The 17,331-nt window shown below is 43.1% G+C and overlaps 1 protein-coding gene across 3 annotated transcripts in view; it reads right to left on the bottom strand.

Moving 5' to 3' along the window:
* The window catches only part of dock11 (dedicator of cytokinesis 11), a 328,275-nt gene that overhangs the window by 170,219 nt on the left and 140,725 nt on the right, over window positions 1-17,331 (bottom strand). For all 3 annotated transcript variants that reach the window (XM_084319393.1, XM_084319394.1, XM_084319395.1), the window contains exon 19: window positions 1,436-1,528. In XM_084319393.1, the coding sequence (XP_084175519.1) occupies window positions 1,436-1,528 (93 nt within the window). The remainder of the gene's footprint in view (window positions 1-1,435; window positions 1,529-17,331) is intronic.

The following is a 17,331-nucleotide window of genomic DNA, read 5'->3' as shown; positions in this document are numbered from 1 at the left end:
GTATGTTTGTGTGTTTAAAATCTGATCACCTGTGAGGGGAAAGTAGCGCGGAAGAACGTTGGTGTGTGTTAACATTATTAGGCGACAAGAAAACGATGAACATTTTCAGCCTATTGTAATGACCCTGCTGTGTTACAAACATATCATTCATTCATGGTTTTGTTTCAGGGACACCTGTAGTAAGGGGGAGGGGAGGAGGGGAGAAACAGCCCAGTGCAGAGTGAGCGTTGTTAATTTGTTTTACAAGCTTCAACGTTTTATTCATCATCTAAATGTTGCAATACAAACTTGATATTCAACGTAAAGTAAAGATATTGAGCATCAATTTGTCAAATGTGCAACCCTAGTTTCACCTAGTGTCGTATGAGACGTATTGGTCGTATGTCCGGATGTACCGAACCGTGACGTCCGTACCGTGAAGTCGCGGGATGAATACACGTACCGTTACACCCCTAGTTGGTAGATCTCAGACTACCTTTCATGCTGCCATTGATGTTGAAAAGGGCTGGAAACATACTCCATGAAACTTGAGAGTTGCTAGGCGTAGGTAATTCACCCTTGTGAAAACCACTGCACTCACGTGGTGTAGTGGTCAACACTGTCGCCTCACAGCAAGAAGGTCCTGGGTTCGATTCCCGCTTGGGGACCAGGTTGCCGGGTTTCCAGGTACCCAGGTGGGATATCTCCCGGGCCTTTCTGTGTGGAGTTTGCACATTCTCCCCGTGCTCTCAAGGGTTTCCCCCCCAAAAAGAGATAAACCCAATGGAAAAACATACAGAACAGATCGCTAGCGCTGTCACATCCCTGACGAAGACAGACAAGAGCACTTGGATCGGTCCCCGGGTGCGGGCGGCCACAGCCCACGACTGCTCCCGGCTGCCCTTGGGGGGAAGGAATAAAGACTTCTTCTCTTCTTAAATTCACGCAGCAACTGGGAGCACCCGGGAGTTACTAACAAGCGCACCCAACTGTGGACTGTGGACGTTTGACATGTGGGGCTTCTAGTAGAGTGTAAAAAATAACAGTGACTTTCAGAAGGCCGAGTTACATTATGCCTAGCAACTTTCAAACTACTTTCAAGTCGCATGGGAGTATTTTCCACCTCTTTTCAACATCAATGGTTTAGTAAGGTACACTGATATCAGCTAAAACACACCTAGGAACACAACATTTGTTAAAGACAAGGGGCAATCTCCGGTAATGGTGAGAAGTCGAAATTAAACTTTAACGTTCTCTTGTCAATTCGTTCCTCTTCAAAATATTATCTAAACACAGATAAAAACAAATAAATAAATAAATAAATCTGATTGCAAACATGAAGATCTTTGAAGTTGTAAAATCCTGTATGTTGGCTTCATATACTGTAGTTCCATGATAAGAGGATGCTGGCTCCTTTGAAGTGTCGGGTGGCGTCGTACACACAAAGTGGTCTTACCTCGTCATAAAACTCAGGGCTTTGGTTGTGGTGCAGCACAGTGGCACAGGCGCTGCTGGTGAAGAGTGACTCTCCTGGCTTGCCGTAGATGCACTGAAACACAAGCAGGAACATCGGTCGTCAATCACCGGCCCTTTGATGTTGGTAGTGTCTAGACCCCCACGGTCCAGAAGGACGTTTCCATGGGAATTGTCACCGTTTGACCTAGCTGCAAAGTCATAACTCACCAACAGGAGTTGTCTATAAACCTATCCCGTAATGTAACCCCAACCTTAACCATTCCCACATCCTTTCCAGCCGTTAATCTCCTACAGCCATTGCCTGATGGAAAATCAGCTGGCTATGACTTTGTGGACAGTGCTTTGCTTAGACATGCTGCTTCCCAGATTGCTTGTCCCCTTAGACCAGGGGTAGGCAACCATAGGCACGCAGGGGCATTTTCATAGGCACAGGGGGCAGCATAAAAAGAAAAGAAAAATTATAATTTTTCTTTTTTTAAATATTATAGTGAAATATTTTGCACTGTTGTCGCATTTATCTTGTTGAAATCCTCCCACAGGTTCTTTTTACTACCACATATTTAATTGAGACCCTTTATTTTTTATTTTTTTATCCACTTTTTCTCCCATTTTCTATATTTTCTCCCATCCCAATTTCGTATCATCCAATTCAACCCTCCCCTGTCACGAACGCTGTTTCTTGCCTCCCACAAGCCGGCTGCAATGTGGACTAAGTCATACATAGCACAAGTCCCCTCCGGTACTTGAGGTAAGAGCAGTCGCATCTTTTCACCTGCGCAGCTCGTTCTCCCAGTGGCGAGGAGTAACGCGTGGGAGGCTCACGCTGCCCCCGACACTTCCTGATTCTACTGCGCAGGCGCACCAACCGACCTGTAGGAGTCGCTGTCCACAACGCCCGATCCCCACCCATCAGTTTCCCATCCCATAATACGGCCAATGTGTATTAGTATGAACGACCAGCTAAACTGAAAGCAATGTGGAGCGCTGGGCTCGAACAGGCAAGCCCAGCGTCTCCGTCATTTGTGGCGAGCGCCTTGCCCACTACGCCACGTAGCCGCCCGAGACCCTTTATTTGTTTATTATTTCAATTTAGCTGGAAATACATTGCTACATCATTCAGTAACATTTGCAGAGCCTTATAACAAAAACATTATTACGGTCACCATTGTGACCAGTGGGATTAATCAACAAATTTTATTATTTATTTTTCTATTTCATTGAACATTGCACATGTTAAAAGCCATTTTTTACTCAAAATGTGAGTATTACCAAGTCAACTTGTGTTCTTAAAACAATGACAATAAACATAGTTTTATTAGGTTGAAATAATGTGGTTGTGTACTTATTTTTCTGTTAACTTATTATGGATTGAAAACTGAAAACCTTGCACAGTAACTGAACTCTTATATGTTTAAGTTCTGGTAACTTATTATTATTATTTTTTTTACAGTGTAGTCTTGCGATCAATCAAAACTTATTTACACAATATACCTCACATTCACCCTCCACTCACATCCTGGTGTTGTCCTGGTGTTCTCCATTAGGCCTGTAGGTGGAGCTATGACAGCACACGTACAGTACACACACCGATGGTGTGTGATGTGTCCAAAAATGAATGGGCAAATATGAGTGAAATGGTCGCACTGTATGCAGCTGTTTGTCTGCATTGCATCCCCCCCCCCCCAACTCAGATTTAGGGTTGATACAACCATCATAATAATATTGTTAATAACAACAATAACAATAATGATGTAATAATGTAAAAATTATCATTAAAAATACCTGATTATGAGAATTATTTTTTACAATGCATGGCATATTGTTGAGGCACACTAGTTACAACTATATTTAAAACAGGCACTCCATGTCAAAAAGGTTGCTGACCCCTGCCTTAGACACTTGTTCAATTGGTCAGAATTGGGGCATTTTCCAAAGGTGTGGAAACAAGCAGAATTGGGTACCTAAAGACAGTAAAGTAAAGACAACTTAGTAAATTATTATAAAGTGTAGTAATCAGATATGGGACAATTTGGAAAGGAATCACATGTTTATCATAAAGACCACTCCACTGCTTCAATAGACATGAGTGATAATTGGCTGGATTATATTGACAATAGTCAATCTTTTGTTGTGTTGTTTTTAGACTTTAGAGCAACATTTGACCTTGTAGATCACACAATATTATTAACAAAACTTTTCCACTCTAGTTTTGATCATAATGCTATGGTGTGGATGAGATCCCATCTGTCAGAGAACACAGACCATGTATATCAATGGTGCATTATCCCCACCAGCTTCAATGTGGAGTGCCTCAGGGCAGCTGTTTGGGTCCTTTGCTGTGTATATTATATATCAATGTTGAGTATACATTTGTTTATTTCCTTTATGCTTTCTGTTTGTTTTTTCTTTCTTATTTTAATTATTACTAATTACATTTTGGATTTGTATTCGGTGGTATTATTTCCTCATGGGGACCCCAGGAAGACTAGCTCTCAATAATTTGGCAGCTAATGGATAAAATAAACAATAAACAATGATAATCAATTATAGTAATGAAGTAGGCTCCAGGCTGACTTGGTCCAGAAAGTCCTGCCACATCACTCCCATCTTAGTTTCCCTTCACTGGCTTCTGGTCATCACCTACAGAGCACTCCATGGTCAGGCACCTGCGTACATCTGTGACCTACTGCGTCCTTACACCACGAGTAGATCTGCCCATGGACCTAAGATCTGTGGTCTCGGTAAACACTTTTAAAAAGCAGCTAAAGACTGTGTTGTTCAAACAGGCTATGTCTGTGTAAATCTTTGTTGTCTTTTTAACCGTTTGATTTTCTTTTTAATTACTTTATTTTAACATGCTGCTATCCTTGCACTTTACTGATATTTTTATATGTGAAGCACTTAGTGACCCTGGTCTGTGAAAGGTGCTATATAAATAAACCTTACTTACTTTAGGCTCCCATTAAATGTAGGCTGGGTTTTAGTTAATGGTTAAAATATCTGGCTATTATTTTGCCACAACAAAACAATATATGTATATAAAATAATATAACAAATTTAAAAAGTGGACCCTCTCTTTAAAAAAAATCTCAAAAGATGGTCATCATTGTGTCTATCATTATGGGGAAAGATGAATGTCCTTAAAATGTACTGTATTTGTAAGAATTGTTGAGGAGTGGCAAACGTACAAGGCTGAGGTTAGAGAAGCTCCAGATAAGGGCAGCATGGATCTCCCTAAACTGCTCTTGTATCACTATGCCTTCCGTCTTAGGCGCTCAGTGGACATACTGTAGCCACCTGAGAGAGACCCTCCCTGGTATCAGATTCAGTCTAGACTTGTGTCTCCGCTTGCCCCACTCGCTTTGTCTACTAAATCACCCTCTGAATCACAATCTCTCTTCACTCAAAGGACAGGATGGACCGGTATGTGGCAGAATGGGGAGACTATCGGAGATACATCGCTGGTGTGGAAAGACCTCGATGGCTATGCACAGCACACACCGTTTACACAAGTGATATATCTATGAACTTGTTCCCTGGATATTACAGTCCTTTTAGAAAGAAGATTATTGTGAGATTTGTTATATAGGGATTTGAACTCGATGGCGTGATTATGGTGCAGATTCATATATGAATGTATGTATGCATCTGTACTTGTGTTTTCTGGTCGATTTTTATTTATTTGTTTTCTAAATGTCGTTTTTGTGTTCCACAAGAGTTCATTGATTAAATGTCCAGGTTGTAACAGTGTTTATACTGAAACGTCAATAAAACACTAATCACAGAAAAAAGTATACCTCCCATGAATCGTCTAAATCTAGAGTCCCTATATTTGCAAGTGACCTACCAGTGTACATGTGTGCTACAGGGCAGTCAAACAGTGAATTAGAAGAGACATTGAAGCTGTGGGTCTAGAGAGACTCTCTCTAACTCATCCACAGCGGTTCTGAGGGTAAATAAACCTTGTCAAGTGCTAGAATCTCGCCAGGAATGGAAGTATGGAATAAAGTACCGGTAAGTAATTTAAAGCAATAAATGAATGAATCTCCCATTAATAAAGAGTCTATCTATCCATTAATTTATTCATCCATCCATCCAGCTTGGTATAATGGTCAGTGTGATACTGTAATTAGGATGCAAATTCTTAATAGTTTATTTTATTGTAATTTCTGTTACCCTGCCTGTAGCTCCCCCCTCTACCCTGTGCTGCCATGACCCCTGAATTTCCCCAAGATAAGATTAATAAAGATACATCTTATCTTATCTTTAATCGCTGTGATCGTTCCTACCGACCATAACAAGCATTAGTGGCCAGAGAAAGAACAGAGACAGCGAGACTATTGATTAAGACTGATGGGACCAGTGCTTCAGAGAACCAGCTGGAAGCTCTGCAAGATGCTCGGTTATAGGGGGGGGGGGGGGCTCTGCAAGACGCTCGGTTAGAGGGGGGGGGGGGGCTCTGAAAACCAGATGGAAGCTCTGCAAGATGCTCGGTTATAGGGGGGGGGGCTCTGCAAGACGCTCGGTTAGAGGGGGGGGGGGGGGGGGCTCTGAAAACCAGATGGAAGCTCTGCAAGATGCTCGGTTATAGGGGGGGGGGGGCTCTGCAAGACGCTCGGTTAGAGGGGGGGGGGGGGGGGCTCTGAAAACCAGATGGAAGCTCTGCAAGATGCTCGGTTATAGGGGGGGGGGGCTCTGCAAGACGCTCGGTTAGAGGGGGGGGGGGGCTCTGAAAACCAGATGGAAGCTCTGCAAGATGCTCGGTTATAGGGGGGGGGGGGGGGCTCTGCAAGACGCTCGGTTAGAGGGGGGGGGGGGGCTCTGCAAACCAGATGGAAGCTCTGCAAGATGCTAGGTTATAGGGGGGGGGGGGCTCTGAAAACCAGATGGAAGCTCTGCAAGATGCTCGGTTATAGGGGGGGGGGGGCTCTGAAAACCAGATGGAAGCTCTGCAAGATGCTCGGTTATAGGGGGGGGGGCTCTACAAGACGCTCGGTTAGAGGGGGGGGGGGCTCTGAAAACCAGATGGAAGCTCTGCAAGATGCTCGGTTATAGGGGGGGGGGCTCTGCAAGACGCTCGGTTATAGGGGGGGGGGGCTCTGAAAACCAGATGGAAGCTCTGCAAGATGCTCGGTTATAGGGGGGGGGGGCTCTGCAAGACGCTCGGTTATAGGGGGGGGGGGGGCTCTGAAAACCAGATGGAAGCTCTGCAAGATGCTCGGTTATAGGGGGGGGGGGGGCTCTGCAAGACGCTCGGTTAAAAAAAAAAAAACAGATGGAAGCTCTGCAAGATGCTAGGTTGGGGGGGGGGGGGCTCTGCAAGACGCTCGGTTATAGGGGGGGGGGGGGGCTCTGAAAACCAGATGGAAGCTCTGCAAGATGCTAGGTTGGGGGGGGGGGCTCTACAAGACGCTCGGTTAGAGGGGGGGGGGGGGCTCTGAAAACCAGATGGAAGCTCTGCAAGATGCTAGGTTGGGGGGGGGGGGCTCTACAAGACGCTCGGTTAGAGGGGGGGGGGGGGGGGGGGCTCTGAAAACCAGATGGAAGCTCTGCAAGATGCTAGGTTGGGGGGGGGGGGGGGGGGCTGAAATGGGACAGAGGTCAAATGAAACAAACACATCTCAATAAGGATCTGCCATTTGAGATCGTATAGGAGGATATATATATATATATATATATATATATATATATATATATATATATATATATATATATATTGCAGAAATTACATATTTAGGTGGCCCTCACAGGAACAGTATGAGGAAGTGGTAGATGCTGGTCCTGATTACCTCTCTCTCAGGCATGAGGGCCTGGGCCCAAGTGGGATCCTATCTACTGTATGGGGCGAGCGAGAGGCAGTCCTGTCCCTACATACTGTACACAACATGGCACCACACGGTGAACAGAGACTCAACCTCCAGGACGAGACAAGGTACTGGAGACTACAGTACAGGATCAAAGTTAATACTCAAAAGCTGGGGCTGTAAACTTCACACTGTAGAGTTTCTAAGTTGTAGTTTCATTCAAGTTGGTTACTAGAGAGCCCGACCGATATTGGCTTATTACCAAAAATACTGATATTGGCGTGTATGTCACCATTATCCCTCGTCTTTTACAGGCTCTAGAGCAGGGGTGGCCAACCCGCGGCTCTTTGCCCATCAATGTGCGCCTCTTCCATCCATAAAAAAATAAAATAAAATGATATATATATATATTTTTTTTTACTTTTTTTTTTTTGTCACTCATTCCATAAGGACGTAGAATAAACATTTACAATTTTTTAAATGGTCCATTTGCATGTTCTTGGGGTCTGAATCTAGGGACATAATATGGATCAGTGTCAGAAATAGTGTGTCTGTTACTAGGCTTGAGTAAATTGTAATAAACCAAAGGAGAATATCAATTCTATTTAATTTTTTTTAATCTTTGACTGTGAATAACACCATGCTAAAATTGACCAGACCTGAAAAATCTAAGCAAATGAATAAAGGGAAGATTATTAAACAGAAGATTTTGTAGATACAGTACTGAGTCATCTTTTTTATAATGTAAATTTCTCCACCATTTTTCATCGTATTGCAACACCGTTTTTTGCAAGACGTTCACAGAAAGGTAGAGAAACTAACTGCGTTCTGTTTTATGGCAATAACGTTCAGGTTTGTGGGAGATAATCCCAAAAAAATAAGAGAAATAAAAAAGTAAATCCAGAAGTCGGATGATTGACAGGGGCTGGTGTGAGCTGGGTAGGGTAGTTTTTCGAAATTCGAAAGCCCTGAGTCTCTTCCTTCAAAAGACTACACTCACTTTTGGCTGTGCCACTTCCTCCTGCCAATATGCGCCGGTTTCCGACTCAATGCCCTGAGATTTCTATAATCTTATATTTCACTAATAACAGTTAAAATAATTGGTAAACAAACGTAATGCTGAAAATATACACTTTTACTGTATATCTCGGGCTTAAGAGGTTAACCCTGTGAGGCCCAAATTAAAAAGACATTAGCAACTTCAGAGGCCAGAGGGTGGGACATATAAACACATGTACCATCAAATAGCATTGTGAGGCTGAACAACAGGACCAATTGACTATAGGCCTACATGTGCTTAACATTTTTTAAATAAACATAATTTTTTATTTTATTATTTATTTTATTTCTCTTTCTCCAATTTTCTGTTTTTCTCCCCGTCCCAATTTAGCCCCCCCCTCCCCTACCTGGCTGCTGTATGCATGTTCTCCTACGAGTCGGTACAAGGGCGTCCCGAAGCCGTCCGCACGCTTCCTCCGATACGTGTGGTGACTGCCAGTGACGTCTTTTCACTTGGCAGCGAGGACTCTCATTTGGTGAAGTGTAACGCGTGGGAGGGCACGCTATCTCCACCAAGTCCTGCCCCCGCTGAGCAAGCGCCGAGACCTGACCTGTAGGCGTCGCTGTCCACAACGCCAGATTCCCACCCACCAGCTTCCCACCCCCTAATACTGCCAATTGTATTAGTATGAACGACCAGCCAAGCTGGTAGCAACGGCGAGAGCTGGGCTCGAACCCAGCATCTCCTGCGTTGGTGACGAGCGCAATCTCCGCTACGCCACCTGACCGCCCTATAAACATTCTTTTTTTAAATGGCTAAAAGTGATTTTGTAATTTTGCAACCGTGGGTCTCACAGGGTACTTTTAACCCTGTGAGGCCCAAATAATTTTTATTTTTAGAAACGCTGGTATTATGGTGTGGCTCTTTGTGGTATTACAGTCATTTTTGTGGCTCTTAGTCTCTGACTGGTTGGCCACCCCTGCTCTAGAGGGCTAATTATTTAAGCTAGCATGAAGATAGTGGCATCATACTGTACTGTATGTAACTAGACATCTTGGATCCATTGGTAACTGCACACGCTCACACTCAATGGTCACTTTACACAATGGAAAGGCCACTTTAAAAAAAGAAAAACGGGAGTGGTTCTTGTATAGTAATAGTTGGATATAGCAAGATAGCATAAGGATATATAGTATAACTGTATATTGTATAGTATAGTATAGTATTGTATTGTATAGTAGTGTACATAAGACCCAGTGCCTCATCCGTAGCTTAACACTGTATTGCACTATCGCAGGACCTTAGCATGTCTTTACCATGCTTTTTTAATTTATTTTTTTACTTTTATGTACATTATACCTGTTATGTCTCATTACTTATTACTTGTATTATTGCACAATCGCTGCGGGCATGACCACCCGCATTTCACTGTATGCCTTGTATGCCGTGACAAATAAAACTCTTGACTTGACTTGGTAACAACAATGGTAAAGGGGATAGATGTTGCTCCAAAGTAGAGCAAAATATTTTGATTTGGGTCCCTCTCATCTCAAGATATATCAATGGGGGGAAAAAAGCCTTTTTATTCTATTTTAATTTGTACTTCTCTGCACTATAATTCTGTGACCTGTACCTGTATGTCTTCTACTACCTGTACCTCCCCTCCCCCTCCTGCTATACCGAATTTCCCCAAGGGGATCAATAAAGGTATATCTTAGCTTCTTAAATGGGCTCATTGAACACAAGTCACCACTTTACAGCCACGCACAATAGAGGTGACTTGTGTCCCATGCAGAATTAAGGCCCAAACCATGCAGTTTTGTTGCATGCAGTATACATTTTTTTATAAGAATATATATATATATGTATGTATACACAATACAAATACAAAAACAGTACACAATGTGATACCGGATAAAACCAATCTCTTTCGCTGTGGAGGTACTGCATACTCAAAGACATCATTCAGCAGTAATATAGAGGGGTGTACAGGTATATCCAGAGTTAAGAGATTTGATAATTGCTGGGTCACTTCTTTCCAAAATCTCTTAACTGGTGGGCAGTCCCAGTACATGTGCATAAATGTCCCTTCGTCCCCATTTGTACATAAGGAGCATTTGGAGTCTTGTTTAAGACCCATCTTGTTCAGTCTTATAGGAGTTAAGTATGTCCTGTGAATATAGTTGAGTGGCTAAAAAGCTGATAGCATCACAATGGTTTCAACCGGAAAAAATTTGCCGGAAGGTCTGGATTCTTACATATCTCGATGCGATTTATCAAGAAATATCTACAGCAAGAATTTTGGGTCTCAATGAATCCAAAATGGCAATGTGGTTAGAAGTGGTGGAGAGAATAAAAGCTAGCATATAATGGTAGTGTCTGGTTAGGAACAAGTTATAATGGTTGGATTATCCAATGGGGGGTCCGGGAGGGGGGGGGTACGAGCTGGAGCATATGTGTGTTTGTATATCTTATCGTGTGTTGTCATGTTTGTTTATGTGTTTGTTTAAAAAAAAAAAAAAAACAGTACACAATAAAGCACCAATATTAAAAAAAAATTTAAATAAAAATCAGCTGGAAACAGTTACAGGTAACACAATGGTCAGAAATCATATAACATTCCAAGGGAAGAGAGAACCTCCAGCTTCAGAGAGTTCAAGAGTTAAGAGGCTTCATACTGTAGGAAAAGTTTGATTTCCCTAGATCAGAGACTTACAGTACTTCAGAACATAAATCGTACTTGTATTTCACTTCTCAAACAAGTAAAAAAAAAAAAAAAAAAAAGAAAGAGGAATCTCCTGGTTTGGATTCTCTCCTTCCCCAGAGAGTGACATTCTAATAGAGGAAAGTGCTGCCCAGACCAGCCTCGTTTTGTCGGGCCAAAATAGCGATGTGGGGATTCCAGGAGGAAAATGTCATGGTTTATGGGTCAAAGATCCAGAGCGCTGCCACTGCCATCGTAGTTGAAGGAAAGTACGCACACATTACAGATTAAAAGGGACAGTCCGCATTTCTAAGAGTTCCTAGTCCTTTCAGTCCACCCAGAAAGCACTTGCACCAGAGTGTTTGTTTTTTGAGATTATGTTATGCATTTTCAAATCACAACTCCAGGGAAATCCATCCTCCACTAAACCTTAAAAGTTCCAGCTTTTGATCCAAACAATCCCCAGTCTTTCCCTTCAATCAGATCTGGTGTTACCGTGTGTCAAATTAAATCAGATCTGGTGTTACCGTGTGTCAAATTAAATCAGATCTGGTGTTACCGTGTGTCAAATTAAATCAGATCTGGCGTTACCGTGTGTCAAATTAAATCAGATCTGGTGTTACCGTGTGTCAAATTAAATCAGATCTGGTGTTACCGTGTGTCAAATTAAATCAGATCTGGTGTTACCGTGTGTCAAATTAAATCAGATCTGGTGTTACCGTGTGTCAAATCAGATCTGGTGTTACCGTGTGTCAAATCAGATCTGGTGTTACCGTGTGTCAAATCAGATCTGGTGTTACCGTGTGTCAAATCAGATCTGGTGTTACCGTGTGTCAAATCAGACCTGGTGTTACCGTGTGTCAAATCAGACCTGGTGTCACCGTGTGTCAAATCAGATCAGACCTGGTGTTACCGTGTGTCAAATCAGATCAGACCTGGTGTTACCGTGTGTCAAATCAGATCAGACCTGGTGTTACCGTGTGTCAAATCAGATCAGACCTGGTGTTACCGTGTGTCAAATCAGATCAGATCTGGTGTTACCGTGTGTCAAATCAGATCAGATCTGGTGTTACCGTGTGTCAAATCAGATCAGATCTGGTGTTAGTTACCGTGTGTCAAATCCAGTAGGTCTCTCTGAGGTCTCTGCCATGTCTCGATTAAATCTCCTAAGAGAGACGTGCTGCCTGCCTGCCTCCACCAATCTGTCTGCCTTCGCTCAGACTACAAGGTGTACTGGCCAAGGTGTGTGTGTGTGTGTGTGTGTGTGTGTGTGTGTGTGTGTGTGTGTGTCTTGTGTGTGTTTGAGAGAGAGAGAGAGTGTGTGTCCATATGTGTTAATCTGTTTGTGGTTACTTGCTCAAGAGCACAGAGTGCAAACGCTTTGGTGACTCAAGTGTCTAAGTATTCTACTTGTTTTCATCCGTCTGCTACATTCACAAAGAACAAGAAAAAATTATTATATACGTAATTTCAGTCATTTGATGAAGGATTCACCCACAAATGGTTGGCATGTTCATGAGAAAGAAAGAAATAAAGAGAAAGGGGGGAAGGGGGAGAGGGGATGAGAGACACTATTACTCTCCTTGCCAGCTGTAATAACCAGAACACTTTTTTGTATTATTTTCCTGGCACTCAACTGTCACCCATTCTCTCTCTCTGTGTCTCTCCCTCTCCTCTCCTCTCCCCTCCCCTCCTCCCCCGTCTCCTCTCCTCCTCCCCCCTCCTCCTCCTCCTCATCTCCTCTTTATCTCTCCAATTAAATATGCTTTCGCTAGTTCAGGCTTACACAAATGACCAACCAAATGACCACATCATAAATTTACAATATTTAGTGGAATTAAATCATCGAGCGAGCGAGAGAGTGAGAGCAAGAGTCAGAGTAGAGTTGACTTTAAAAGAAGAAAACAAGAACAAGAATTTGCAATAGTGGCAACATTTTTGTGATAGGCCACTCCCATTGCCACGCCTCCCTTTTAGTCAATTGGCATGAACACACACATCTGACCTCCATGCCCAATTTCTGCCTCTTAGGGTGAAATCTGTGGCCGCTAGAGGGTGGGGACATTTGTGGACCAACCAACCGACCAACCTATTTTTGGTGGTCGCAGCAAAGCAAAAAAAAAAAAAAGAAAAAATCACAAAAAAGAACCTCTGGCAAACAGAGCTTCATTTTGTGTCACTCTGCGCTGCTGCAGGGTGCTGAATGATGAAGAGGCCGTCATCACCAGAGCCAGACCCTATAGCCTGGGTATCTGTAGCGCTCTTTGACAAAAACAGAGAGGATGTTGTTTTTGTGTATTTAGCGATACATTTCAATATGAAATGCTGTGTGGCCATTTTGGTAACGTTATAGCTGGAGAGCTAACGGCTGGTGCCCTTGAGAACTGTCAGGACTGTTGAACTCTTAATTACTAAACACAGACTCTGGTGCAGTGTGCTACTACGTTATGTGCCATGTATATTAACATCACTATTATTACTGACTGATTGAATCCTGCCATTCCACTACTATTATCACTATTATCACAATGTTTTAGTATGTTCTATGTTCATTACTATTGCTATTAGTACCTCTTCTGCTGGTACCTCCCGACCCCCATGCATGGATTAATAACGGAACACTGGACTTGAAATCAGGTATCCAGGGCCCTCATGCATCAACGTGTTCTACGCACAGATCTGTGCGTAACCCGTGCGTACGATCATTTCTAAGCAAAGAGTGGGATTCATCAACTTCAACTTGAACTTGACTTCGTGCTTACATCTACGCACATTTCGGACCTGGCGTACCTCGCGCCCAGTGGTAGAATATATTATTACAACAAGGAAATGAGCTTCTGTGCATAATAACACTGGATGTTCTATGAACCGTAGTTCATTATAGTTCATTGTAAAATAGCAACAGTAGTGTAATTATGGTCAAAACCCTATAAATAGCATTTGGAATAATAGATCTTTCTCTCAGAATGAATGCAGCATGTCATATATGTTACGATGAATTGAAAATGGGGGACCCTGATGTAAACAAGACGAAAGTCTTTCTCTGGTCTGCATCCCCTTAACAATTGTATGTATTGAGCTGTACTGTACTGTACCCATTCTGCAATCTGTTAATAAAGTTCTCATTCATTCATTCATTCATGGTTTATATAGCGTTATCGGAATATACGGGGTGTAGGCTACTGACTGACTGCGCTCCGCGTAGCTTGATTGATTGATTGATTGAAAAGTTTATTAACAGATTGCAGAATGGGTACAGTACAGTACAGCTCAGTACATACAATTGTTAATTGGGGATGCAGACCAACTTTCGTCCTGTTTACATCAGGGTCCCCCATTTTCAATTCATCATAAATCATAAAGCTCAACTCGCTATTATTTTGCGCACAGACCGCCGAAACACGGGAACGTTTTGATTATATTTAAAAGGCTTTACGTTAAACGAAACAAGTGGAATTTCGAAGCTGTAAGCAGAATAAGTCATATGAATATAGTGTTCTTCCCCCTTTTTACTGTACAAGAAAGAATAGAAAACGCATTGCAATGACACCATGCAGATAGTGGACAGACTATATGATGGAATTCAAGTTCATGTATTGAAAGGCAGGATACATCATACATGCAGTGAGATTCATTGTTCTTGTATATGCTCTCGTATTATATTGTTTATATAGGCTACCCAATACTGACATCAAAATAGATTGTAGTAGTATGCCTCTAGAAATCATGCAGCAGGTAGAAAATTGACGGGAGATCCATCGCGATTTGGAATAGAATTGAGGAGAACTTTAATCCGTGGGTATTAATCAAACAACACGGGAAAAGGCAGTCATATTCCAGCGCGATCTTTATTAGCCGACAACAAAATAGATGCCTCTAAAAATCATATAGCCAATCGAACACAACTAATAAAGGCATTCATATTGTACAGCACGGTTATAATGACACACAACACAACCAACGCCAAACAGTGGTCAACGAACGGTCTTTATTAGTATTTTGAGCTGTCCAGGCAGAATTGCAGCAATGGTTTTAGGGAGCCGTTGATATCTGACATCACCGTTTACAAATCCGCCTTTTATTTATCCACCTCCGTTACGAGGACCTCCACCTCGGTGTCTGTGTAGTTTCTCTTTTTCGTTCGCTTTGCCATCCTCCAACATTCCACGCACAGGGATTCCCTCATGGTATTTGAAGGGGAGGGCCTGACCATATTTGGTTGGTCGGGGCGGTTTTGGTATGCAAATACGTGAAAGCGTGCACGAGCTGCGGCGCAGGGCCAAGGTGGGATTCATCATGACAGGTGTGCGTAGAGCCTGCTTACGCACGTGTGATGAATGCCGACTTCCCTGTGCGTGCGCTAGTTCTAAATTCCGTGCTTACGTGTGGAAGTAGGTCAAGGTCAAAGTCCACGTTGATGAATGAGGGCCCAGGTATCTATCTTACTTTTTTAAAGGAATATAGATCAATAAATCAAATGAACCCCACTTGGTTTGAAAGATAATAACCTAATACCTAATAACCTAGCTATCAGATGGGGTTAGACCACCAAGTCTGTTGAAGGTAAAGTAACAAATGCCCTTTACAACTAATACAACTCCATTCTCATCACGTGCTGCTGCTGCTGCTGCTACTAGCTGAATTGATCTGTTACAGGAAAAAACAATAAAACTCCAGGGCATCCAACCAATCACCTCCAGAGAACAGGTCCAGACCCCTGCATCGCTTGATGAGAACAGGTCTAGACCCCTGCATCGCTTGATGAGAACAGGTCTAGACCCCTGCATCGCTTGATGAGAACAGGTCTAGACCCCTGCATCGCTTGATGAGAACAGGTCCAGACCCCTGCATCGCTTGATGAGAACAGGTCCAGACCCCTGCATCGCTTGATGAGAACAGGTCCAGACCCCTGCATCGCTTGATGAGAACAGGTCTAGACCCCTGCATCGCTTGATGAGAACAGGTCCAGACCCCTGCATCGCTTGATGAGAACAGGTCCAGACCCCTGCATCGCTTGATGAGAACAGGTCCAGACCCCTGCATCGCTTGATGAGAACAGGTCCAGACCCCTGCATCGCTTGATGAGAACAGGTCCAGACCCCTGCATCGCTTGATGAGAACAGGTCCAGACCCCTGCATCGCTTGATGAGAACAGGTCCAGACCCCTGCATCGCTTGAATTGAATCAGTGATTCCATTCAAATCTATCATCATTGCACACAATGCACAGCATAAACATTATTAACAATATACAATGTAACAAGTGGTGAAATTGAATATATATAACAAAGCTACTATAGTCAAACATGCTAATCTATGGGGGGGTTATGGAATATGGAAAAGGTCAGAAGCGCGTGACTGGCTTATGTTGCTACCAGAGTAAAGAGCAGCAGAGGCCAGTTTCCAGCTGATCCTCCGTGAAGCAACCAGCCATGTGATATTCTGACCAATCGCAGACAAGGGGAGGTTAGAGCCACGGTGAAACGCTGACTAGAGTTGAGGGACCTCTGACCTGGCTGGCTTTTGAAGGAGAAATGCACAAAATAGGGAGTGGAATGGCGTGCGGATGGCGGCGCATGGGAAGTGGCAAAGGGGTGATCAAACTAAGTTATTAGGGTCAAGACTGGGGGAAAGCTGCATAAGTGTAGCTGCACAGTGTGTGAGGAGATGCAGAGCAGGGAAGCTCAGCAGGCCTGTCTGGCGATGCATGTCGTGAAGCCTTTCTCAAAGCTCGGCGTTGCTAATAAACATTTAAAAGAATTTTTATAAACTGGTCAACACTGGTCAACACAGAACAAAGGATATGGAGAGGGCTTCAGCGTTCTTATTTTGTTTCAGGTAGGTGCTCTTTGGATTAAATCCGGGGTAGGATTCGCTTATATAAGAAAGGTTGAGATCCAAGGCAGCTCTACAGTTTTTAAAAAGCCTTTAATAAGTAGCTTACATTATTTAGAAAAATCTTTTAAAAGTCCAACATGTTTCGGCCTACATGGCCTTCTTCAGGGTGTCTTTGGTGTCTTTGGTCAACACAGCTTTATTTTGGGCATTGGGTGCCTGACTGTGATCACAGCGCAGGTGCATCAGGCAGCTAAAGTTAAAATGTGCAGCTGACAACAGTGGTAGGACAAATCTCCAACAACAATGATTCTGCCTACAGAGATGAAGTCCACCATTTAACTGGATGGTGCACGGACAACAATCTCACATTAAACATAAAAAAAAAACGAAAGAGATCATCATTGACTTCGCAAACGGACTACGCAAACTGCACAGAATATGAAAGGAAATCCCTCCAGAGTCATAAACGCCTCCCAAAAAAAAATCATCGGTCTTCCCCTGCCCACACTGGATGACATCTTCAGAAGGTGC

Source organism: Notolepis coatsorum (assembly GCF_963971535.1).
Source record: "Notolepis coatsorum genome assembly, chromosome: 1".
Classification (NCBI taxonomy): Eukaryota; Metazoa; Chordata; class Actinopteri; order Aulopiformes; family Paralepididae; genus Notolepis; species Notolepis coatsorum.
Note: the sequence above shows the minus strand (reverse complement) of the source record. Positions and strands in the feature narration are given on the sequence as shown.